This window comes from Felis catus, chromosome B1 (assembly GCF_018350175.1).
Source record: "Felis catus isolate Fca126 chromosome B1, F.catus_Fca126_mat1.0, whole genome shotgun sequence".
Lineage (NCBI taxonomy): Eukaryota > Metazoa > Chordata > Mammalia > Carnivora > Felidae > Felis > Felis catus.
In genome coordinates, this window is record NC_058371.1 from 50,111,107 (window position 1) to 50,138,504 (window position 27,398).

A 27,398-nucleotide genomic window follows, 5' to 3' on the forward strand; every position below is an offset into this window, starting at 1 on the left:
TCTGTGCTGAGAGCTCCGAGCCTGGAGCCTGCTTCAAATTCTGTATCTCTCTCTCTCTCTCTCTCTGTCTCTCTCTTGCTTGCACTCTGTCTCCCAAGAATAAAGAAATATTTTTAAAAATTAAAAAAAAAAAAAAAAGAGTTCTATGCCTCGGCTGGTGTGGTAATCACGTGATGTGAAAATTCAAAGAGCTGTATGCTTAAGATCTCTGGGTTTCACTATACATAAAATTGTACCTCAATGAAAAAAAAAGAGCTTATGATCTCAAATTTGTAGAGCGCTTTGCTCTTTTGAAAATGTCATGTCACACATGTCGCTGGTGGGTTTCCAACATGAATGTGTATTAGAATCACCTGTACGGTTTACTTAACTGTGGATTGCTGGGCACTGAACCCAGAGTTTCTGATTCAGGTCTGAGGTGGGCCTAACAATTTGCATTTCTAATGAGCTACCAAGAGATGCTCCTGGTGCCGGTCTGGGTCACGCCTTGAGAACCATTGTGCTATATAATCTGATTATCAAGACAGCTCTGCAAAATGAAAACAAGTGTAAAGACTTGAAATAAATACATGAAGTAAGTTTATATTATGAAAACATGCAACCTGGGACTCAACCAGTCAAGGCAATTTTCCCTAAATCTCAGTGGCAGAGAAGCCAGGAAGAATACTGAATTAGGATCCAGAAACAATGAGCTTCCTTCCCATTCTCTTACCTAGGTCATGGACCTCAGGTAAGGCTCTGAGCTGGGTTTCTCATAACATGGGCGTATTTGTGACCCATAAGCCTTCACTGATTTCTGAGAGTCTTATGAGCTAATATACATGATCTTCTTGTAAACTATGAAGTCTCCACAGTGCACTATTATGTGATCCTCAGGATGTTGAATTTTTATTTTACCTTGCACAGTCTGAATTTAATTTTGATGGTTTTCAGAGCATCTAAATAAGTAAGTAAGTAAGTAAGTAAGTTAGTTAAAGTAAGTAAGTAACTGCCTTTTCCAAAGAAACCGGGATTCAAACTGAAAACAAAAATGAGGGCCCAGGGATTGAGATGCTAAGTCTCATTTCGTAGCATGTCTTTTCCTTAGTGTCGTTCCACATACTTAATGGAACACACGAAGATAAAAGTCAGAAACCCAGTTTAGTAAGAAGCTTCATCCCTCCTTTGTCTGTTCAACCCGTATTTTCCAACAAAGAAAATTCCAAACAGTAGCACAGCAAAGACCCACCACCTGCAATGTTATCTCTGAGTATATGTGCCTTTTGATGTATATTCCTTTAGCATTTTATATAAACATGGATATAAGGGCTTCATTATTTTTTTTAAATAACATGACTGCAGTTATATAAGCTGCTTTCTAACCCAAGAAACATTTCTTTAACACAGATAAGTATAGTCGTGACAGCTATATCGAATAGATTCTGATTCCTATTTGCACTTCTCTAATAAAATACATATGCATTGTTTCCAGAGAAGAAGAAATACAGTGGTTTATACTAGCAGATGTGCAATGAGCCTAGAAATGTTCACTGTGTGCATGCATCAAACAGAAGGACCCAGAATGGGGACAAAAGGGATCAAACTTTGTTAGACAGCATATTTAGCTTAAAATGACAATTTTATAAGAACCTTATTAGAACAAACCAATAATGATTCACAGGGCTGATGGGGGAATTCAGATGGTCTAGGAGCCTTCGAAATAGCATACACAATTCTGTGTGCACGCCTATGTACATTTTTCCAGAGGTGACTGGGCTGTCATATGGGGCCATAACCCCCAAAAGGTTAAGAACTACCAATCTGAATGAAAGCATCTAATGGAGATCAAACTGTGGCCCTGAAAACATTATCTCTGTGCCTCAGTCATCGATGCTGCCGTCCTTTGAAAATTAAATGTCCACAAAAAAAAAAAAAACAAACAACAAAACAAAACAAAGGCAGTACTGTAATACAAATACCACCAAGTTGGAAGTTATGAGATACTTCATGATCAGATCAGACAAGATGTTTGTGATTTTAGGAGACATACTTGGGAGACATTTCTTGTAGATTACTAGGGTTACTGTAAAGAGTTAGCCCTTAACACCTTGTAGTGACACCCTCTGAACCAAGCTGACATTGCCAACATCTCCATTTCATCACCAAAGAGCAAATGTATATATTACAGGTGTCTATGGCAACTCACTGAGTGCTTCAAGTGGGAACATTTTATTCAAACACACACTTTGTATGTTCCAAAACGACTACAATAAATACAAATTAGTGTTCTAATCAGAAATATAAGGAAATAGGGGCGCCTGAGTGGCTTAGTTGGTTAAGCATCCGACTTCGGCTCAGGTCATGATCTCGCGGTCCGTGAGTTCGAGCCCCGCGTCAGGCTCTGTGCTGCCAGCTCAGAGCCTGGAGCCTGTTTCAGATTCTGTGTCTCCCTCTCTCTCTGACCCTCCCCCGTTCATGCTGTCTCTCCCTGTCTCAAAAATAAATAAATGTTAAAAAAAAATTTAAAAAAGAAATATAAGGAAATAAAAATATTTTAAAAGAAAACAAAAATTCCACTATGAGATTCCCAACAAGATAGAGAATGAACACAGGCCGCTGGCTCCCTTCTAGAATCTAAGCTGAGAGAAAGCATAGAAATAAGGGCACCTGACAGTTTTGAGAAACTAAACAACCATGATGAATTCCTGGGAAACCACGGGTGTTGGAATAGGGACAAGATGGCAAGCAAGGGCCAAAGAGGGCTTGCACTGCAGGAAGAATAGAGGGTGGCAAGGAACTCCTTGGCCTTTTCTCTCTCTTCCATACTGCCTATGGCCTGCTCCACCATACTGTGAAGCAGAACATACCAGAATAGTGGGATGAATGTTCACAAAAGGTACAGGCAGACCTATCAGCCGTTCCTTGTTTCCTCACACTACCAGGCTAAGTGGTAACACATCAGGAAGACAAATCCTGGGAAAAAAGCAGTGTCTAGAGCAGAGGTACAAGAGGATGTCCCTGAAAGCCAAGTAGTAAGAGCTCACAGGGAAATAAAACAAGACTACTGAGGAAAACAACATCTACTAAATACAATAAGCTAAAAACCTACGCCACGTGGAGAATTAATAAACCAAATGGAACAGCAGAATATGCATTAAAAGTCCACACACATGGGGCGCCTGGGTGGCGCAGTCGGTTAAGCGTCCGACTTCAGCCAGGTCACGATCTCGCGGTCCGTGAGTTCGAGCCCCGCGTCGGTCTCTGGGCTGATGGCTCGGAGCCTGGAGCCTGTTTCCGATTCTGTGTCTCCCTCTCTCTCTGCCCCTCCCCCGTTCATGCTCTGTCTCTCTCTGTCCCAAAAATAAATAAACGTTGAAAAAAAAAATTAAAAAAAAAAAAGTCCACACACAAAATAAGTAAAAGAAAAACAAGTATAAAGAGAAACATTTCAAAATATTACATATAAAAATACAGTGACTGAAATAAGGAATCCAACACAAAGGCTGAAGGGCAGTATGGATAGAGCTAAAGAATGAATTCTTGAGCTGGAAGATCAAGTTGAGGAGTTTTTTTTCAGGAGGCATCAAGCAGGAGAAGGGGGTAAAAAAAAGGAAGAAAGAGATATACAAAACATAGAAGTGTCAATATCTGTGTATGAGAAATTCCATAAAGAGAAATAAAAAATCAACCAGAAGGAATAATTTTAAAAACAATTAAGAATCTTTTTGTGTTAAAGTTGGAAGATTTCTCAAAGTATTATACTGACAGAAAAAATACACATTTAAGATATGTCACAGTAAAACTTAAGAATATTTAAGATAAAGTGAAAATTCTAAAAGCAAATCCCATAAAGGAACACAAATCTAAAGAGTTTTGCAGTTCTTAAGTACAACAAGGGAACAAATGGAAAATGAATATTTTCAAAGCTTTATAGTTTCCAAGTTCTTTTCCTTGAATTTTATATCTATCCAAGCTATCATTTAAATGTGAGAAAAAATTAAAACTATTCTTAGTACTTCAAAGCCTCATAAGGTTTACCATTTTAAGACGCTCTTGGTGAACATTCCTCAAGCACTCCTGGAAGAAGGAAAGTCAATCTAGAGGATTATGAGATATATGGGAAGGTAGGTTGCAAAAAAAAACCCCAAAAAGAACTCAGTAAAGCTCACTGTCTAAATAAGTGATATATTCAACACTTGATGTATAGCCTAGATAACCCAGAACTAAAATTCCAGACAGTATGAACATGGTGGGTCAGGGGAGAAGGAAGAGGAGAAAGATAGGAAAGACAAGAGGAAGGTGTGGCTCTGATATTGATAAACTTAGGACACTCAAAGGAAAAATAAATGAAGCAACAACCCAGAAGAATAAAAATAAAATGTGTGTTCAAACTTACAGAAAGAAATTATGTCATCTAAAAGAAGGGAAGAAAGGATGGGGAAAAGAATGAACTAAAAAAAACAGGAAATAAAATTATAAAAATAAACCCTCAGTACAATAGTAATTACAGTAAATATAAATAGTTTCACCATTCCAGAGACTCTTGACTAAAAAAGAAAAAACCCTTACTATGTCTACAAGGGACTCACTAGAAAAGGATACAGAAGGAATGAAAAGAAGCAGATGGAAAATAGTATGAGGCAAATATGGAGGGGGAAAATGTCTCTTGGCTTTTAATGCAGGCTTGATATAGAAAAAAATCAGCATCCTGATAAAAGGAGTAATTGTTCAATAAAACATAATGATCACATATACATCTGATTACATTGCTTAAAACTATAAAAAGCAATAACTGGTGAAAGTATAGGCAGAAGTAGATAAATCAACAAATAACTTTCTTTCCAGAAACTGGGAACTAAGCAAAGATATGATAGAACAGAATTAACACAATAATTAGAAAAGTTTTCATTCAACGGTAAACACAGTCTTTTACAACATACACAAAACATTTACAAAAATGGACCGTGTTTCAAAGCAACACTTCAGTGAAGGAGTATATTCTTATCATTATGCCAATTAAAAAAAAAAGAAAAATCCAGAAACATTTAAGCATGATTGGAAAAAGTCTCTTGTCTAACCCTAAGTCTAATCATATTGGATGGACCAGAAACAAACACAAGCACTATAAAACAACCTTTGGCTACTTAAATTATGAACATTATGAAGGAAATTATGATATATTGAGAGATGAATGACAGACCCCTACATATTAACAATTTAACAGAGTTAAATGATACTAAGAGAGAAACATAGCTTTAAGTACACTTATTGGAAAGCACAAAAGGATGGAAATGAATGAGGTAAAGTATTAAAGGAAAAGCAACAGAGAAAACCCAAAGATGAAAGGAAGGAAATAATAAAGGGCAGAATAGAAAATGAAAATACAACAAAAATTAAAAACAAAACCTTATTTTTGTTTTTAATTTAATCTTTTATTTTTAAAAATTTACATCCAAATTAGTTAGCATATAGTGAAACAATGATTTCAGGAGTAGGTTCCTTAATGCCCCTTACCCATTTAGCCCATCCTCCCTCCCACAACCCCTCCAGCAACCCTCAGTTTGTTTTCCATATTTATAAGTCTGTTCTGTTTTGTCCCCCTCCTTGTTTTTATATTATTTTTGTTTCCCTTCCCTTACGTTCATCTGAAAAAGTTATTCTTTAAAGAAAATCAGTAATGCAGATAAACCTCTGGCAAATCTGATCAAGAAAAAAGAGGTGTTAAAATGTAGAATGAAAATAGAATTACACAAAAAAGTTTAAACAAATAAAAAGGGTAATAAACAACTTCCATGGATATGATTTTGGAAACCTAGGTAAAATGGACAAATCTCTGCTATATTCACACAGCTCTAACCCAGAGAATATAGTCCAATAGTCATGAGAAAGTTAAAATGATAATCTCAGGCCTGGATAATTTTATGGGGAACTGACTTTCAAAAAAAGAGAACAGTTATCTTGTGTATAGCTATAGAGTGAAAATGGGGCTCCTGGGTGGCTCAGTTGGTTGAGCACCTGACTTCGGTTCAGGTCATGATCTCTTAGTTTGTGAGTTCCAGCCCTGTGTCGGGCTCTGTGCTGACAGCTCAGAGCCTGGAGCCTGCTTCAGTCTGTGTCTCCCTCTCTCTCTGCCCCTCCCATCTTGTGCTCTGTCTCTGTCTCTCTCTCTCTCGCTCTCGCTCTCTCTCACAAATAAGCATTAAAAAAATTAAAAAAAAAAAAAAAAGAGTGGAAGGTGCTCAAATCATCTCATGAGACTAAATGTATCCTGATGCCAAACAAATGAAGACAGAACGAGAAAATAAGGTATGGGTCTATTTTTCACTTATGAATACAGATTATAGGCATAACTTGGAGATATCACAGGTTGAGGCCCAGACCAATAAACTGAATATGGCAATAAAAAGAGTCAAACGAATTTCTGGTTTCCCAGTGCTTATAAAAGTTACATTTATACATACCATTCTGTTAAGTATGCAATAGCATTATGTCTTAAAAAAAAAAAACAAAACAAAACCCTACATACTTTAATTTAAAAAATATCTGATTGCTAAAAAATGCTAACCATCATCTGAGCTTTTAGCAAGTTAAAATCACTGATCACAGGTCACCATAACAAATGTAATAACAATGAAAAAATTTGAAATGTTGTGGGAATTACCAAAATGTGACCCAGAGACACAAAGTGACCAAATGCTGTTGGAAAAAAGTGCTGATGGCCTTGCTCAATGCAAGGTTGCCACAAGCCTTCAATCTGTAAATAAGGCAGTATGTAAGAAATGCAATAAAGCAAAGCACAATGAAATGAGATATACCTGTATAAATTTCAAAAAAATACTGACCAACTTATATTCCAGGAGTATATTTTAAAAAGAAAAAACTGATCAAATAAGATTTATCACAAGACTAAAGGATGGTTAAATGTGAGAAAAGCTGGGGGTCTGGGCGGCTCAGTTAAGTGTCTGATTCTTGATTTTGGCTCTGGTCGTGACCTCATGGTTCATGGGTTTGAGCCCCACTTTGGGCTCTGTGCTGACAGTGCAGAGCCTGCTTGGGATATTCTCTCTCTCTCGCGCGCGCGCTCTCTCTGCCCCACTCATGCTCTCTCTCTCAAAATAACTTAAAAAAAAATGTGAGAAAAGCTAATACTACAATTTATTACATTACTGGTTTAAAGGAAATAAATCACATGATCATCTCACAGACTGGAAGAAGCACTTGATAAGGTATAATGTCTACATCTGACTTTTAAAAATAAGAAAATTAGGAACAGAGGAGAAACTCCCTAACCTGATAGACAAAAACCAGTAGGAAGCCATCCTATTTAATGAAGAAGCCACAAAAGCATTCCCTTTAAAATCTGATATAAGAAAAGGCTGCCACTGTCATCACTTCTGTTTACATGGGACTAGAGTATGTGATTGTAAGACAGGAAAATGAAATAAAAGATAAAAAGATTGAAAGAAAAGTGACAAAATTGTTACTTCTTTGCAGATAATATTATCATTAGTAGATAAATACTAGAATATAAGAATTCAGTATGTTGTTGAACACCAGATCAATAGGAAAATTAGTACTGAGGCTTTCCAGTCAGTAAAAGCTAGTTCTCTTCTGCCCTTTGGGATGGGATGCTGTACTTTTGTGGGCCTCAGTTCTCCTCTAACTCTACATTCTTATTCAAGATTATTTTTCTTCCTTCTACCTCTTATAGGTAAATGTCCCTCACAGCTCATCAGTCTTTCCCCTTAGGCTCTTTACATACTTTAAAAAATCTGATGCTCTAATTTGTCTCAGGCTTGCTGTCACATCCAAGTTCCAGTCCTAGATTTTCATCTGTCCCCAGTGTTCACTCAAATTGCTATGCATCATACTCACTACTCCCTTCTAAAACCAGAACCCCCTTTGTCAACTCCTTCTTGTCAAGTGGGTAAGTGTCATCATTACCATTCTCAATATCATCTTGGCATGAAATCTCTGGCCTGTATTTTTCCTACCCTGGAGACAGCAAGCATTCAATAAGTATTTGTTGAAATAAAGACCTGCCAATGTTTTCTTTGTCATTCCATTCTTACCACTTCAGGCTTAATCCAAAGCCTCACTCTGCTATGCTTATTAGATCACTAAAGCAGCCTATTTTTTCTACCTAGGGAAGTTCCACTCAAGTAGACCAGTGGTTGGCCTTTTCTGTAAAGTCTAAAGCAGAACTTTGCTGGTACAGTGTGCAAGTAGCCATAAACCATCCATAACCAAATGGATGTGGCTGTACTGCAAGAAGACATCATTTATGAAAACAGGTAGCAAGCCAAATTTGGTCCATGGACAATAGCTTGCTGACCTCGGAAGCTGACTGTTAAGTTTTTCAAACTTAAACTTTTCTTATCCTTGCTAATTCAATGCAGAATCCAATTATCATTGCGGCGCCCAGGTGGCTCAGTCGGTTGAGTATCCAACTCTTGGTTTTGGCTCAGGTCATGATCCCAGGGTCGTGGGAGCGAGCCCCTGCTTAGGATTCTCTCTCTCTGCCCCTGTTCTCTGCTTATGCTCTCTCTCTCTCTCAAAAAAAAAAAAAAAAAAAAAAAAAAAGAATCCGATTATCTGGGTGAAAGGAAATCGAATTCATTATCTTTTTTATATACAACACTGGTTGCCAGCTTGAAATTAAAATTAATTACTTAGGTATGTTGCTCATTACTTTCAAGACCTTATTTTCCCTTTAAATTTACGAACCTTGGAAGAATAATTTACTGGAAATTACATCAGTAGTACTGTAAAGCCTTTGATCTAAGCAGGACAAATCGGAAGAGTTGGCAGCCAAATAATTTTTCTTTTATGGAAGAATATATCAAGAATGATAGAAGCTGCCAATAAAGTATTTTGATTCAATGAAGCAGATTAAGATGACATTGATGGGCTTTTGATTTCAATAAGCGGGAAAGGCCCAGAATTCTGCTAGCTATAGGAAAAAAAAAGCAACTTGTCCCCTCCTCCAGACCTGGAGATGAAATTTGATTATAAAAGAAGGTATGAAAAAAACCAATACATGGTGACAGATCATAAGCATCCTATTGTTCTAGACCTACAGCAGGCATTTTTCCTCTTTGTATTAAAATAAGATATGGGCTTCCCCAAGTTACCTATCTACATATCCATCCATCAGCTAACTATCTGATTTCTGCCCCTCCTTTACAAACACGGAAAGAATCAGGATTTATGAAATGGACAATAAATTCATTACAAATACCTAAAAAGGAACAAACAATACATTTGTAACAATGGGTATGTATGTACTTAGCTTCTTGCCAAATATGACTTAACAAATGACCAAGCTAAAATCTTCTAATAGCTTCCCTCTACACGTTTAAATAAAATACATTAAGGAGCGCCTGGGTGGCTCAGTCGTTAAGTGTCCAACTTCGACTCAGGTCATGATCTCATGATTTGTCAGTTCAAGCCCCACATAGGGCTCTGTGCTGACAGCTCAGAGCCTGGAGCCTGCTTCAGATTCTGTCTTCCTCTCTCTCTGCTGCTTCCCTCTCTCCCTCTCCCTCAAATAAACAAACATTGAAAAATAAATAAAATACATTAAAATAAAATCCAAATTTCTCATCATGGTCAACAAAGTTCCACTTCACCTGGCTGTGCTCATTTCATGGACACCCCTGCTGACAGCATGCTGCCATCACAATGGCCCCTCCTTGCTCTTCTGAACATAGATTCATGAGCTAGGACTTTGCCTGTGGGTCACCATGGACACTCTAATACCTAATGAATGCTTGACACATACATAGTAGACCCTTAGTAAAGAAATAATTAACATCTGCTGAGTAAATGGGTGACCATTTCTGTTGTATATCAGGCTATGGTTATTGAAAGTGGTGGGAAATCGCAAAATCCTAGAGATGGACCCAAAGGCAGCAGGATCTTACAGAGGACCTTGCAATCCTAAACACTGGGACATGGGAAATCTACCTTTCAGGACGAGTGTCTTAACATAAGGTTTCAGTTAAGCAAGATAAGCTCTAGAGATCTGCTATACAACACTGTACTGTAGTCAACAATAATGTATAAAAATTATTAAAACGGTAGATTTCATGTTAAGCATTCTTACCAAAATAACAATAATTTTTTTTTTTTTTTTTAAATAGGATACATGTAGAAACCAAAATTAGGAAGATTTAAAAACAACTGATGATGTTCTGGATACATTATCAATTTGGGTTCAGTAACCAAAACACTGAACTGTTAAAAGAGAATCAGAACTACCTGGGGATGTGTGGTAAGCAAGGAGGATCCGGAGACATAGGATACTTTCTCATAATGGGACTGGATAATCCAGTTGGAGCTTCCAAGGGCATAGCCTGAGCTTAGTGGAGTCACCTGAACTGCACCAAAAAGCTCCTAGAAAAGAACCACAGTAAGAGAATGTGTGATGAGCTTTCAGCAGTACAGTCATACCAGATAAGTCTTTGCAGGAAAAAAGAAAAAAGAAACAAATCAAAAAACCCAGAAATATCCTTCTCTACTTAGATATAGAAATTTTAAAGTAAAACAGAAAGTATAAAGCACAAAAAAAATCAATGGAGACCAGATGGTAGACCCAGAAAGCAATCCTTACCTCCTGAGTTTCAGAATATCTACATGTACCAGGCACTCAGGCCTCACTCATGAAAAGACTGAGGCAATAGATTTTTTTATTTTTTTAAATAAAGAGGCAATAGATTACCAGCAACACCAAAGAGACAAATACTTGGGTTTTCTTTTTCTTTTTTTAGGTTAGGCATTAATTGCCTGGTTGTTCTATACTGAGTGGCTCTGGGCCTAAGTTAACAAAAATGGGGACACTTACTATCAGGTCAGAGCTCAAAAGTTATACCTGCCAACAAATCGCTTCTTGATCTGTTTTATGCTCTTGTATTATTTCACTTGTCCAAAATCTATAAAGCTGCACCCACTGTTCTCAAGTGAATAGGATGAGATGTCTTTCTCCTGACTCATTACATGCTGGTCAGTAGAATGCTGGCTAACGATGGGGAATGTAAGGGTTAGGAAAGAACACAACTATCAACCTGGAGGGTGGAAGACAGAGGATGATGACAATTGCTCTGTTTTTTCACCTTGTACAAGATTCTCAGTAACTGAATGGCCGAAGAAAGGGAACAAGAAGATCCTCCCAAAGGGTAACAGGATGAATCAAAAGCATTCATGCATCACTTAAAACCATATTAACACTCACAATTTTCTGAGAATATCCCACCAGCTGGATTTTGCTAAGGGCAGAGTTCACCTCTTGCATTGTATAACATCTTCTCCAGGTTGATACTTCGACTGCGTCCTTGAGTGGAGAAGGCAGCAGCCTGTAAATGCATCACAATGCCAACTCTATGTTATCACGAAATCCTTTCAAGTAATTTGTCCACTTTATCTGAGTTATTACAACTTACTGGCATATAACTGCCTCCAGGATTCTTTTTTTATTTTATTTTAATTTTTTTAAAGTTTATTCATTTTTTTGAGAGAGAGACACAGAGAGCGAGTTGGGGGAGATGCTGACAGAGAGGGAGAGAGAAAATCCCAAGCAGGCTCTGCACCATCAGCATGGAGCCTGATGTGGGGCTTGAACTAAAGAACTGTGACATCATGACCTGAGCTGAAACCAAGAGTCGGAGGCTTAACCAACTGAGCCACTCAGGCACCCTGACAGGATTCTTTTATAATCATTTTTATTTCTGTAAGGGTGGTAGTACTGCCCCCTTTCACTTCTGAGTCCTCTCTCTTTTTTCTTGGTCTAGCTAAAAGTTTTTCAGTTTTGTTGATCCTTTTTTAAAAAACCCTAACTTTTCTCTATTTTTCTATTCTCCATTCTGTTTATCGAGCACAAAATGGATATGTTTTTTTTAATTTAGTCTGACCATCTCTGCCATTTGGACTGCTTAATACATTCACATTTATTATTGATATAGTTGGATTATGTTTCCCAATTTAACTTTTGTTTTCTGTGTGCCTCAGGTCTTTTTTTCCCCTCTGTTCCTCTTTTACTACTTTACTACTGATGCAGCCTTTTAATTTCCTTCACAATGTTTCACTGTATTTTTTTTCCTTAGTGATTGTTCTAGGGCTTATCATATACATCTTAACAAAGAGCATTTCAATAGGACATTTCAACTGCTCCTCCCTGTTCACGAGTGATATATGAAATACACTTTACTCATAGGTCTGCAAAGCTATAGAAAGGGATTGAGTTAAACACAGCTGAAGCTTGGCATAAGGAAGGAAAATAAAACACAATTTGTGACCTTTCAGATTAGCATTAGGAGTATCTCTTAAAACAAGCAAACAAAAATCTGTCATTAGAAAAACACTGTATTGTTTGCTGTAACAGACTCAGGAACAGAACTGAGAGAGGGACTTCCCTGAGATTCTCTCTACAAATAGGTCAAGGATTTTCTGGTGAACTGAAAGTGTGCATTAGTTCTGTTCTCTCTCCTTAAATACCACTGAATATAGTAAAGGGCTACACACACACACACACACACACACCTCTTTAAGACAAAAAGAATGAGAGAAGAGACATAGCAACAGCATTTTAGAAAGTGGAAAGTAGGAAGACAAAAAACTGACTTAGCAGACACAGGAAAGTTTAATTCAAGCAATTTATACTGCAGAACCCATAAAAAGCTCAGCAATCTGAAACAATAGGTATATCTGGAAGTGAGACTGAAGGTGAGCCTAAAAACAAGGGGATTTGTTGAAAAAAACTGATGAGAAATAGAACCTTCCAATTCTCCTCATCTATTCCATATAGCTCAGCACTCCCTCTTCTCCTCCCAGGCATGTTGCTAGAGGTTATTCTCTGGAGAGAATAAAAATGTGGGTCTGGACTAGGGGAAACCAACAACTAGAAGCAGCTCTGTTATTTTTGTTTCTTTTAAATTTTTTTTAATGTTTATTTTTGAGAGAGAGAGAGAGTGCAAGCAGGGAAGGGGCGCAGCGCGCGCACACACACACACACACACACACACACACACACACAATCCGAAGCAGGCTCCAAGCTGTCAGCACAGAGGCCAATGTAGGGCTCGAACTCATGAACTATGAGATCATGACTTGAGCCGAAGTCAGATGCTCAACCAACTGAGCCACTCAGGTGCCCCTAGAAGAAGCTTTATTAAGCAAAGTTTATATACCAAGAGTAACAATTTTCTTCTCCTCATATGGCTCCCAGAACACTATCAGTCAGGCTTATATCCTCCAGGGGGGGTAGGAGACCAGAAGAAACTTCTCTGAAAAATTTGATCAGTACCAAAGAAAACAATCAACTAAAAGATACCGCCACTGGGGGTTTCATGATAAAAAGGCCCAACCAGATTACAGTATGGTGAAGTCTATAATTCAGCAAGACTTAACTCATGGTACACAGGTTTTCTAATTAGTTTTTTTACTGTCCAACTCTTTTTAAAAAAATCTTTTGTTTTACTGTCCAACTCTTCAACATGAGCCAAGAACCAAGGATTACCATACATGTGAGGAAGGTCTCTAAAACGATAAAGGCCAAAACAAATGAAGGGAGGAGGACAGGAAATAAATTAGGCTGGTAGAATAAAACTTAAAAAAATACTATCATTATGATCCTTAGATAAACAAGATAGTATATCTAAGAAAAGAGAAGAGACTTTTTAAAAAAGAGGGGTAATGAGAAAAAGCTTAGACATAAAAATATAACAGCAGAGAGACAATGAAATCATGCCAACATATCAAAATTTCAAAATAAGTTAAAAACATAAAAAAAATTATACAAGACACAAAAGAACCACATAAAACAAAAATCAGGCAAGGAAGATGCAACATTCAGAGCACAGGAGTCCCTAACAGAAATCCAAGCCAAATACTAAAAACTCTAATTGCTAAAATAAAAAGAGGCTTGAAACTACACACTGAAAGAACCGAACACATACCTGAAATACTGACCCAGAAGAACACAAGATACATTCTGGGAAAATATTTACACTATAAATAAAACAAACTTTGGGGGCAACTAGGCAAAAACAGCAAGTGACTTACAAAGGAGAAAAATATGATACCAGAGTTTCAACAGCAATGCTGTTTTACTCAAAGAAAACAGAGTAAAATATTTAAGACATTCAAAGCAAGAAAATGCAAGCCAAAGATTATACAACTAGCAAAACTGACTTTCAAGGTCACTGAGCACAGATAAACAATTATTAACCTGCGAGAACTCAGGGAATATTGTTCTCATGATCCCATCCTGAGACAGCTTCTGAAGAATGAGTTTCCGATAACCAAATTGACTACAGAAACATCAATGTATCAGCTGAGCGTTTATGTGCAGTTTTCCAGAAGTAAGGCCAAATGAAGGCTCAGAGGGAGAGAGGATAGAATGTGAGGGCTGTATGTTCTGATAATATAAATAAAATAAAAGCATGAAAAAAAGGGAAGGAAAAATACATATGCTCCTTCCTTTGAATGACAACCTAGAAACAACAACCAATCAGAAGTAAGGAGTATTGTTAGCAACCAGAACGGGAGCTTAAAATTCCATTTCCAACTAAAAGAATACAAAGTTTTTTAGAGAAATGGGGGCTTCCAGATTTAGGACAAGGAATAAACAAGAGGAGTGTTAAACTAGATTAGCAAGGAAACAAAGGGTACATACAAAGGTCACAATAAAAGGACACAGTGGACAGCATGAAAAGGCTCACTGTCCAAAGATGGGAAAATCTGAGCTGCAAAAAGACAATATTGGAATGGGTCAAAATCCATGACATATGTGTCAGAGTGGATTATAATTAGATTGGGGCACGGAGAGGGGTTTCTGAGTTACTGGAAATCTTCTATTTTAGACCTGAGTAGCAGTTATAAGGATGGTTGCTTTATAGTAATTTATTAACTATATATTATCTGTTTTTTATTTGTATATTACAATAGACGTTCATTTAAAAAATAGAAAAAACTATGCCCAAATAAGAAATTATAATAGCAGAAATGAAAAACTCATGGATAAATTGGGAGGTAAAGAGAATTTCTCAGGTGAAAGAGCAAACAAAAACAAAGGGATGGAAAAAGAAGACAGAAAAAAAACCTGAGTTCCTGTCCAAGAGGTTCAACAACTAAGTGTTAAGAATTCCAGAAAGAAAGAGCAGAAAACACAAGGGAGAACATTTTAAAAACAAAAATTTTTTTTTGCCAAAATTGAAGTTCTTAACTTTTTTTTTTTTAATTTTTTTGTTTTCAACGTTTTTTATTTATTTTTGGGACAGAGAGAGACAGAGCATGAACGGGGGAGGGGCAGAGAGAGAGGGAGACACAGAATCAGAAACAGGCTCCAGGCTCTGAGCCATCAGCCCAGAGCCTGACGCGGGGCTCGAACTCACGGACCGCGAGATCGTGACCTGGCTGAAGTCGGACGCTTAACCGACTGCGCCACCCAGGCGCCCCTTAACTTTTCAGACTTAAAGTTTTTATAAAGCAAACATGCTTTCTAAAAAAACAAAACAATATTTTAAGCTCTGTAGACCACATTCTGTCGCATCATTCAACCTAGCTATGCAATGCCACAGAAAATATGTAAATGCATGAATGTGGCTGTATGCCAACAGAACTTTACTTATAAAAACTGGCAGGACACATTTGGCCCACAAAACAGGGGCTTGGCCACAGTTGCAACCTCTGTTCTAGATAAGGACCCACTAAGTACTCAGCCCATGAATAAAAACTGTCCCTTAGTAAAACCACATCATCATGATTTTCTTTCTTTCTTTTTTTTTTTTTTAATATCATCGTGAGTTTAAGGAACAAAGAGGATATTCTAAGTTTTCACAGAGGAGTAAGAGGGATACATACCACAGATTTAGACTCAGAATAGTACTGGACTTTTCAACAGCACTTCTGGAAGCTAGAGAAAATTATAGCAAATCCGGATTTCTATCCATTGGAGGGTGAGGGCACAACAAAGGCATTTTAGATGTGCAGTGTCTCAGAAAGTTTGCCTCCCATGCACTCTTCCTCAGGAAGTTAGTAGGGAATGTGCCTGGCAAAATGAAGGCATGAACAAGAAAAAGACCCAGAAAACAGAGGTTGCAACAGAAGAAAGAGGTGAGGATCTCTTCAGGATAATGGTGAAGAAAATCCTACATGGAGAGCCATGCTGCAGGCCCAAGAGCAGCTGAGATCAGATGGGGGAAAGAGAAGGTTCTGGGAGAGAATTTCCAAGAAGATAAAACTGTTACAACACACTGAGTTTGAACATACTGAGGAGAGACTTGTACAAAGAGACAGGTTGGAGATAAATTAGTAAGAAGTGTATAGGAAACTAAGCAGACGAGATCATTGCTAACTCAAGGGAAAACAAAAAGTTGTACAAGAAAGAAAATCCTAACAATGTTATAAGGCCAGGGAGTTGCATTTATACAGTCAGAATAATGTAAACACTGAATAGAGGTTTAGCTAACCTAGCACATGGATCACGCTGTCCCAAATCTCCTTACCTTTGTTTCTCCAGCAACAAAATATTAATAATCCTTCTTTTTACCTTCTGCATAAACACACTCATGAAGATTTTATTTCACTTATCTGTCCTACATACACTGGATTGCTTTAGGTTTTACAATATTTATTCAATAAATATTTAGCCCTGACTATGGCCACAGCACTGAAGTCCTATAAGGGCTAGAACAGGCACAACATAAAGGCTTCTGTTCATAAGGAGTTTAAGTCTAAAACATTTTTACAACAGTACAAGGCAATAAAAAGATGTCAAAAGCCATGAGTCATCCCTGCCTGCAGACTTGCCTTCTCTCACTGAAGGGTCTAAAAGATATATTGAAAATGCAAATACACACACACACACACACACACACGCCCACCCACCCTCCCTCCCCTTTTTCACTTTAATGCTTCCCACTACATTCAGAATAAAATCCAAGGCTCTTAGCATGACTTTATAAGGCCCTTCTTTATCTGGGTCCTGCCTCAGCCTTTGTTCTGTATACTGAGCTATAAACAGCTCTCTTGGTGCCAGGCTTCCTCCAGCCTGTAACCTATCATGTTGTCTCCTCTTCATATTTTGTGTGGACAACACTTACTCCTTTAAAATCTAGACAGCTTCTTTTTCTCAGGTCTTGTGACAGTGGTCAAGGCCAGGTACACATCCTATGTTCTCTTTGGGAGAATGGCCTAACTGTGTATCAGAGACAGGGAAGTGGTACAGGAGAGCCCTTTGGATGCAGCTACTGGTAGGGGCTGCTGCTACTGCTTCCCTTTTCCTTTCACACCCTTGTTGACTCTCTGCCAACTACTTGGAGGAAGGAGAGGTTTCTCTCATAAACCTCAGCACCTGATGGAAGAAACAGGATTTACAGTCTTGTCTGGATATAAATCCCAGCATTACTTCTTCACCTCTGAGCCTCAGTTTCCTTATTTGTGAAACTGGGAGAGCAGCACCTCTAGAAGAATTTAGAGTTGTTCTGTGAGGGGTAGATAGTATAATGTACATGAATGTCTGGCAGAGAACAGATGCTGAATAAAGATGGTCTCTAACCACTCCCTCCCCCAACTCCTCCCCTCCCAAAACACAGCCAACACAGCTCCAGGAACATATGCATTTTCCAACAGTATCAGAGTAAACTTCAGCCCAGGGTGATTTACCTCAATGAGCAGCAATGACTCTGAACTTGAGTGGCCCACGCACTGCTCTATAGGGTCTCAAGAAAGAACCCAAGCTACTCCCCTGCTTTAGCTCCTTCTTTAAATTCCTCAGGATCAGGGAGCTTCATGGTTTGCACACCCTAGTGCTGACCTTCATAAAAATAAAGACTTCTTACTTTGGGCTGGGTAGGAGAAGAAGGGTTTGTTTCTAAGCTTTAAGCCAGAGCTGGAAGGCTATTATGGGAGTGGGTTGAGAGGGTGGGGAGGATGAAAAATAACACTTGCAGCCCAATCACATCTTTCAACTTAGGTGAATTTGTCTTATACTGCCCTCAGCTTTGCCAAGGTGCTGCAACAGAGTCATCTCTGTTAGAGGTGGAGCAAAAAGTCATACTCAAGGCTAGATTCAACCCGCTTTCCTTACAGTGAACCTTCTTCCCATCCCTTGACAACCAGTACGGCCATTACCCGAAACAACTTTCTGGGCTTTACTTTCTTCCCTTGAGGACCCTTCCCAGCATACTCTCCCCTTGCCATCTGGGACAATGTCCTCTACAAATTAAGCAGATTAAAATATGAAACAGACTTTCTCAAGACGAGGCATTTGGCTAATGTTTCCTTCACTCTCTGTTGGAGATTAAACAATCATATATTCAACCTCTAGAATAAGCCAGCAAATGCTGAACCCTTGATAAGGGAAAAAGGGAAGACCAAAGATGTGAAATATCTATTACTTTTGTCTTCAACAGTCCAGAACCTACTTCTGAAGAAATTACTGGAGTGTAGAGAATAACAATTTCCTTAAGCAAAACAAAAGACTTGTGAAGAATTCAGGTATATTTCAACTTGGATCTTCTCTCATCTTCCTGTTAGGGCAAATGGCATAGAAATAATAAATTTATGTTCCAGAGAAACTGAGGAAAGCATCTGTTTATAAAGAAACATTCATGATGATTTTTTAATAACTAGTTTAGGAGAGCACTGTTGGGAAGGAGATAATAGCCTTGTTAAATACAACAATAAAAACAATAACATATATGTTTTTATTCCATTATATCGTATTACTCACACCATAGTATCTTTTTGCATTTTTGTATCCTGACTGAGCAGTGCCCAACACAAAAGACACTCACAAAATAAAAATGTCTGTTCACTTGTTGCCCCAGGAAAGGTAGGAACCAGTGAGTCAATTATTGACAAGTTCTGTCCAAAGTGCACCAATAAGTTTGGCTAGAGAGCCCTATGACAGTGTGTGAGGAGGTGAGAACTTCAGGGAAGAACCAACCAGTGAGCCAGAAGAGGAATGCTATGCAGGTCCCAAGGACTCTGGTCTCGAGTCTGACCTGCTCAGTGTAGGGTTTTATGGCAGGCAGCTTCTAACATGGTCCTAAGGATCCCTGGCCTTCTGTATTCACTCCCTTGTGTGGTTCCCCTCCCCAGAGGGTGGGCTGGACCTAGTGGTTTGCTTCAAGTGAAGAGAATATGACAAAACTGAAGGGATGTCACTTCTTCTAAGATTAGTTTACTAATGACTGTGACTTCCATCTTGCCCATATTCTCTCTTTTGTCCTCTTGCTCACTATGATGAAACCGCTGTGAGACGCTCTGTGGAGAGGTCCATACACAAGGGCCTGAAGGAGGCTTCAGTCCATCACCTGTGAGGAACAGAACTGTGCCATCACCCACGTGAGTGATTCCTTCCCAGTGGAGCCAGAGAGAGGTGAAGCTCTTATAGGCGACTCAGAACAGACAACCCAGTGTTATTCATAAATTATAGTTTTCTGGATCACATGTTAGCACAGAACCCATGTTTAAATACCTTAACTAAGTCTGGGCTTTCCTGAGGTCTCCTCAATGACATTTTTACAAGCACTAATTATACAGAACTTCTGTAGAAGGGTATTCTTCATATCCAATTTAACTTCAATTTTTGCTTACTTTGGTTGCAACATTGAACGATTTACTTAACCTTTTCTTTCCACCATATTTCTAAACTGAGGGTAAAATACTTCCTTCAAAGATTGTTGTGAGGACTACAGCAAATGTGTTATATATATATGTATTATCATCATATATAGGATAATCAGTGCTTTATGAAATTTAGCTTTTTAATGAAATTCAATCACTTTAGCTCCCCCCTTATACTTAAATTCTTGGGGTATCTTATTCTGGTACCTTTTATTGAGTACACTATTTTTCAGGTTTAAAACTAATTATTTGTCATTTTTCTATTGGGAAATATCCAGAGGTTTCCTTTTTCATACAGGTTTGGTGACAAAATTTCCACAATTTTGGTGAATTTCCTATCAGCTGCAGAAGAGATTTAAACTAGGAATTAGTCAAATATACTGGTGGCTTTTTCAAATGACCAAAGTTTCAATAATCTTTTCTACAATGTTAATTTCCAATTCTTTTCTCTCTTTCCTGGTATGCACTGGCTGGTTTGAACCAATCCAGTCACTTCTCAATCATGCCATGTTGCCCTGTTTTTGCCTCTACCCTTCCTTTATCTTAGAATCGCCTCTTCCCTCTTTGAAACTCTACTTAAATCTGCCAAGTCCAGTGTAAGTCTGGCCACTTAGTATATAATCTTTGCTTGACAAGCTCCTTGGGTACAGGGATTATGTCTTAAACTTTTGGGGGCATTTTCCTGCAAACTTATCATGATGCCAGGCACTTGGCAGTTAGTCAGTAAGTCGTCTGAATTCCATATTTATATTCACAAATTCCTTTTATTGACACCCTTTTCTTACTCCTTTGCGATATTTAGTCACTTGGTCACTACTTCCTTATATTTCCTAACATCTAACCTAATTTTCCCTAAAATTCTGCTTGTGCTTACCTGAGGCTGTAATTATAGAGAGGGATTTATAGAAGCCATTCGAAGCTATTAAGATGATTGGCTGATTCAGGAAAAGTTGGATAAAGAAACCCAGTGGGAACTAGTTCTATTTTTTCTGGCTTTCTAATTTATCAAAGTCAAGTTCTCAGAGTCTAAATGTTTAATAAGTACTTTCTAAAAGATTTCATTGTTTTGTTTTTTCTTATCACACTTGAGTACTTAAGAAACTTTCCCCCAGTGTTCTGACATCATGCCAGAGCTCTGCTGTCTCTTCTTCCATCCTATCAGCATCCAACAAGCAGCAAAGACCATGTGTTTGTGTTAAAGAGTAAGACTTTTAAGTCCATAGGGACCACTTAAAAGCTTAGAGATAAAACACTGGTTGGGTTTTTTCTGAGTGTGTGATGAATGAAGGAATCTGCAAAATGAATGTAAGAGCAGAATACAAAGAATATAAGCAACAGCAACGTCTTTTCCCTCTCATTACAGGAAAGTGTGCTTAATATACATGTGAATGGGGTGCGGTGGAGATGTTTTAGCAGAGTGATGATCTATGTGGAGTTTACTAAAGTGGAGCTTGATAATCAAGCATTTCTCAATATTTCTTTTTAAGTTTATATGAGAAAAAGCACGTGAGCAGCGGAGGGGGTGGGGGCGAAGGAGTGAGACAGAGAAGAGGGAGACGGACAATCCAAGTAGTCCTGCACTGTAAGTGCAGAGCCCGAGGTGGGGCTTGAACTCCTGAACTGTGAGACCATGACCTGAGCCAAGATCAAGAAGAGTCTGACACTTAACCAACTGAGCTACCCAGGCGCCCTGGGCATTTAATATTAACCTAAAACTATAATCTCTGATTTTTGTTTTAGACCCATTTATCTCTAAAAAGGACAAAGGCAATTGCTTAGGCTACTAAAGCACAATAAAAACAATTCTCCAGAGTACCTAAACTACCTTTGCTTTGATTCGATTCTCATCAAAAAAACCTCTTATCTATAACTTGATCTCTTAAGTGGACTTGCTGACCAGACCGGAGCGTCCTAGATAGATGAACCATTTTAGTTCGGGAGCCAGGCAGATGTCTCAGTATAAAGTAATTAAATGGGATTTTTGTTTGTCAGTCAATATCCTGGGAGTTTAGTTAGCCGGAATCAGTCCCTCAGAGGCTAATCAACTCTGAGTGAAATGAAATGATTAAGTTTCTGGAACTGCAAAGCTCAAGGACAAGCAGTGATGACTTCATCAAAGTACTGCCACTCCATGAACACTGGCTTAAGGAGCCTCTCCCTTGGACATCTTTAAAAGCTGTAACCTAAGTGAACTTAGAGATAATTTAATTCAATTCTCTTGTTTTACAGAAAAGGAGACTGAGTGCCAGCGTCTGGATGACAGTGCTAACTAACAGGAGACAACTGTGGAATCAGAAAAATGGTTTTCCTTCTTTTATACTACCTTACTTTCATCAGGAAAGGTAGCATCTAAAGATAAATTAGGTTGTGGAAGGCACATGTGTGCTGATTATGGAAAAGAGGTTATGTGAGCCAAGGGTATCATTAAAGGGGAAAAGGATGCTGGTGTTTACAGAGCACCTACTATGTGCCTTGCACTGTTTGAAGGACTCTCATGCTACTTATTTAGTCCTCAACACAACACTGCAAGGCTGCTAATGTTATTCTTGTTTTATAAATGAAGAAACAGAGCCTAGAAGAAATAAATTGCTACACCTACTGGGAAGCAGATATGAAATTTAAACACCTGTCTATTTGATCTCCAAGCCCATAGCTTTAATTTTTTCCCGACCATATAGTTAGCCCTGGAGCATCAGAGCTGAGGAACTTCAACCATGTCTTCTTTTATGTTTTTTATAAGGGATGAACCCACATATTTGAGCTCTGACTACTGAAAACTGCCACAACATTTCTGCCAGGAATATATCGGTGCATAATTCCTTAATGCTTGCAAGAAGGTTATGACAATATCCTGTAATGATTTATCCTTAATTATAACCGTAGACTTCTAGGCTAACACAGGAAAATCCTACCTGCTGGTTTAGTTTCTTAAGTGGAATATTCTGTTCTAAATTTTCCTGTTAAAAACCCTAAACCTTGAAGTGGGTATGGGAAAGTCAGAGACTCAAAAATTATCTTGCAGAGGGAGTCTCCTTTTCCTACCCTTCAAAATCTCTTTTTCAAGAAGAGTAAACTGCGGCCATCAAAATGAGGAAGAAAGATGTCTAACTTCTAAATAAATCTCAAGGAGTGGTGTCAACTGAGGCAGGAGAGTCAGACAGCTGCCAAAAAGCAAGAGTAATAGCTTCTTTTGCTATACATCCTAATACTAAATCAAATGCTAACTCAAACTAACTTCAAATGATTTAAGAGAATTTGTCAGATTCCTTTGACCAATGAGTCTGAAAGGTTTTAATTAATTTATTTTTTTAGTTCATGGTCTTATTAAATAACTTAAGCTACCAAAATGCATCAATTCTAGGCACTTAACCAAGAGACCGCCTGTGTGAAGTTTAAGTCAAAAACTGGGGCCTGAGTCTCAAATCCAACTCAGAGGTGTTTTACTTGGATCATACAGGATTTTATCTTCATGTGTGAGCCAACATTTTAAAAAGATGAAAAAAAAAACCACATTTAAAACATCCAGAGTTTGGGCTTCTCTTAAAAAAAGAAAAAAAAAAAAAAAAGAAAAGGAAGACTTGGCAGCAATAGACTCACGTTTCCATATGGCCATAATCTGCTGAAGTTGTGCCCCTTTAGAGGGATGTGATCCCTAGTCCACAGTTACAGGTGGCCCACCTTACTCCTGTATTGACCTTTCCATCCCTGGAGTCATCTGAGTTTGTGAGCCCTACTTAAGACCCCTCTCAACAAGGTGAGTACAGGAATTAAAGGGGGAAGAAAAGGGGGGAATGAAAAAATAGAAGACACAGCTCATATCACTTGGGAAAAATGTCAATGTAACAGACAGCAAAAAACAGTGTTTCTCACTCAATTTAGTGTGCCACAGTACTTTGGGACACTAGATATGAACTGGCTCGTGACAGAAATTTTAAAGTGATGTAAAGCCTTCAGCATAAATGTTATTCAAATGAAGCACTTTTAGTATTCTGGCCCAAGGTTAAATTCTAGGTGAGTATTTCACAAGAACTCTTTTGTCTGATGTCAATTACAAAACAGCTCTTCAAATTCCTCTACCGCTTGTAATATTTATGCGGAGTTTATCCAGGAGAAAAAGAGGACATGGCTTGCTAGGTTTGTTTCTCTAACACTCAGCATATTCTTTCCAGTAAGAGTCTTCTCTTTCTCTATCAATAACTATGGCTCATCTTGTGCTCAGATGCCAAAACACAATACTTGATCAGGATCAGAAATATGGTTTCAATATATGAAATAATGAAATGAGGTCCTCTCCACTAGTCCAAGTTATTCGGCTTGCTCCTTTACCAAGTTAGCTTTCAACAGTTTCAGATTTTTGCCCACTAGGTGGCGAGATAGCGAACTCAAGGTTTTAATTCAAGGAGCACCCTTCTTTAAAAGGGAGATTTCCTAAGCATCTTAGGAAATAACTTTCAGTCTACCCCTGCAACCTTGCCCTCCCCATCCTCTGCTCCTTCAAGGTCATTTCACCCTTCTCCCTCATAAACGATGGCACTTCTTTTGTAAGTCAGTTATCTCGTTGTATTTTACAAAGAATGGGAGGCAAAGGAAAATTGCCAAGGACTCTGCCCAAGGTCACAGAAGAAAAGGCAAAATAAGGACATGGGACTTCCTAAGACTTGGCCCAGGGTTTGGGAGCCAGGAAACAGTGACCTTTGAACATCACTTCTGGTGTGCCAAAATTATTTGTGGAAGAATACTGTAAGGGGTATAAATTTAAAAGGAGGAAATAAGGGCCAATGTGTACATGTTCCATGGGGAAAGAGAACAAAGTCCTAAAATTTCTAAGGCGGGAAATGCACACAGCTAGGTCTGATGTGCTCCAGTGGGCACACAGGAGAGAGAAAGAAAAGGGGAAGGAGGGATAGGAATGGGCAGGAGGAGAGGCAGCTGAGAACAAGAATGCAAAATGAGAAGGGAAAGGGATCTTGTCTTAGGCAGCTGGGTGTACACACAGAAGAGTCAGACACACGTGTGAGTCTTTCCTACCATGAAGCCATACAGACACCATATCCCTAAATCACAGAAATCGAGACCCAAACAATATCCATTAAACAGAGGAGAAAAATGAGCACAGTTACACATACTTCCTCCTCTCCTCACCTGAGGGGGCTCACATGCACTCAAAAAGTGACATGTGTGCCCTCAAGGCAGCCCGGCATAATGGTTAAAAGCACAAACTCTGGAACCAGGCTAGCCCTACTGCCTGGGTTCTAATTGAAATCCTACCACTCACTAGTTGGCTGACCTTGAGCAAGTTACTTAACCTATCTGTGCCTGTTTTCTCTCCTGCAAAATGATGTTATAGAACTAAATAAATTAAGTAAAATGCTGAGACTTTAAGTGAATTAAGAAAAACAAGTGTCTGGCACACAGTGTAAGTTAAATAAAACAACACATACACAGAGGAAACTCATATGCTCAAACTCTGAAAGAGTTACAGTATAAAAACAAAGCATATTCTCTTAGCTACACATACATATTTTTGTAGAAGGAACAGTCACAAAAACTAAGACATTCTAAAGCTTAGATAACTAGAGAGCTCACAAATCACTGACCTAGAGGGAAAGAGAACTCAGTGGCAAGGTGGCTGGAAAAGAGTGGACTTGGGCAGGCACACATGGGACACCCACTACTTAAAAAGCCAATGACGAGTTTTTACTCCAGACTCTGGATGCTAGGCCTGGAAGGCTGGGACCACCGTGATGGAGGGTAGGCTCACAGAAACCGCAGTAGGCTCAGACTGGCTAGGGTCCTCCGCTACTACTGAAACATGAGCATGGAAGTAGAATCAAGCTGCCTCCTTGCCTCTACTATTATACTTCTACTATGTCACCTCTTACGATCTGGTTTTTGATCCTAGCACTCTAGTGAAACTAATCTCCCTGGGACTTCCATTAACCAAGGGTCTTACCTCCATCTTACATGATGATATTTCTGCAGCATCTGATACCAAATGACAAGGCCAGGTGTGGGGAAATTCCCTTTTACCCTGGGCTGCCGCTCAGCTCTCCTCTGATCTTCCTAAGGATGACTTCACAGCCTCTTTCACAATTCATATCAATTCTTCTCCATTCGGTCTTAGAAATTTCTTCATGCTCCCTGCTACTGCCTCCGTTCAGGCTTTTGTTCTCTCCCCTGGGTTTCTGAAAGAGTCCTACACCTGGTCTTTTGCCTCCATCTCTGCACCCAACCCATCTTTCGTGCTGCTTCTAGAGTCACTTTCCCCCAAATGTGTGATCACAACATTCTCCTCCTTACAAACCTCCACAGAGGGACTTCCCACTCTCCATAATACAAAACTCAAACTTCACACATCAGATTCTTCATTATCTTGCTCCAATGTACCTCTATAGTTTCATTTCTCACCTCTCTGCTTTCCCACTCTCATCCACCCTGTACTTCTCACTGTTCCCCGAATATACTATATCCTGTCATATAGTGCTGGGACGCACTTCCCGACCTTTTCTATCAGGAAAGTCCTTTTCTTCCTTCAAGACCCACCTTAACTGCCACCTCCTAAGGATGTCCTCATCAGCTTCCCTACACAAAGAGTTCTTCATTCTCTGAGTGCCTATAACACTGTGACGAGCACCTCTTACAATACATGCCATCCAAAGCTGTAATTTATCTGTCAATGGTCTGACTTCCCATCAACCCCTGAGCACCTCAAAGACAGCGCCAATTGTTTTACTAATTTTAAAAGCCTTTTGGACCCTGTACAGTACCTTGGACATGGTCTCTCACAATATATTGGTTGTATCAAACATAGCCCTTCCATAAGATAGGGAGTTCTAACAGTAAAAGTGTAAAGCATAACACAAGGAACAAATGGTACTGTTTCACAAAGCCTGTGGGTCTACTGTCAAGGGGAATAGACAGGTCTACTGCTCACCGCTGAATATCCTTGTTCTTCCACAAGGAGGCAGACTGAGCCTTGGGCACTCTTTCAATGAAATTCACCAGCTCTTCCATGAGAAGCCTGAGTTTAAAAAAAAAAGTGATGAGCACTCATAGAAAAATGAGAAAAACACCACATTTGTAACATGGTAGCCAAGACGAGTGGGCTTGTCTGCCTTCCCCCTCCCTAATCATTTTTCTCTCTGTTGCATATAAATTTGGACACCCATTCACATAAACCTGAACAGAAACCCAACCATCTCGTTGAATTTCCATGTTAGACATTTCGAACATAAATGATTTAATTCACCTTTAAAACAAGCCTGGCATGTATCTTATCTTTGGACACTGAAATAGACAAGCCCATGGTTTAGCTCTCATTCTTAAGATCTCTGCCTTAATGGAACTAAAAATATGAAAGGAGGAAAAGCCAAATGACTGTGAAGTACCTGATTTTGGTGGCAGCAGGGGTAGGGTAGGATTGTTTTTTTAATGACAATATTAAGTGGAAATTTTACACTGGAAAAGCACGTTTTCTTGACATGCGTTTTGGGAATTTACAAAATTCCACATGGAAGAATACTCTTAAGAATTAATCCTAAAAGCCTAACTCAAGACTTGCAAAAGGACAGGTTCTGTGTGCAGATCATGAGATAGATTACCACAAAATCACAACAGAGGGGAACCTACGAAATAATTTACTCGAGTGGATCGATGATGCAATGTGCTCTGAGAAGTGCATGGCAGAGACCTGTGAGAATCCTGGATGACTAGAGGATGACCAAAATGCGAGAAGAAGATTTTCAACATCTTGACTCCCCTTTCAGAACGCAGTAGAGAGGACCTATATT

The 27,398-nt window shown here is 38.8% G+C and overlaps 1 protein-coding gene across 5 annotated transcripts in view; it reads right to left on the reverse strand.

Moving 5' to 3' along the window:
• The window catches only part of INTS9 (integrator complex subunit 9), a 103,011-nt gene that overhangs the window by 25,655 nt on the left and 49,958 nt on the right, over positions 1–27,398 (reverse strand). For all 5 annotated transcript variants that reach the window (XM_019828624.3, XM_006930745.5, XM_045055620.1 and 2 more), the window contains 3 exons: positions 26,543–26,629; positions 11,213–11,333; positions 10,243–10,377 (listed from right to left, as the gene is read on the reverse strand). In XM_019828624.3, the coding sequence (XP_019684183.1) occupies positions 10,243–10,377; positions 11,213–11,333; positions 26,543–26,629 (343 nt within the window). The remainder of the gene's footprint in view (positions 1–10,242; positions 10,378–11,212; positions 11,334–26,542; positions 26,630–27,398) is intronic.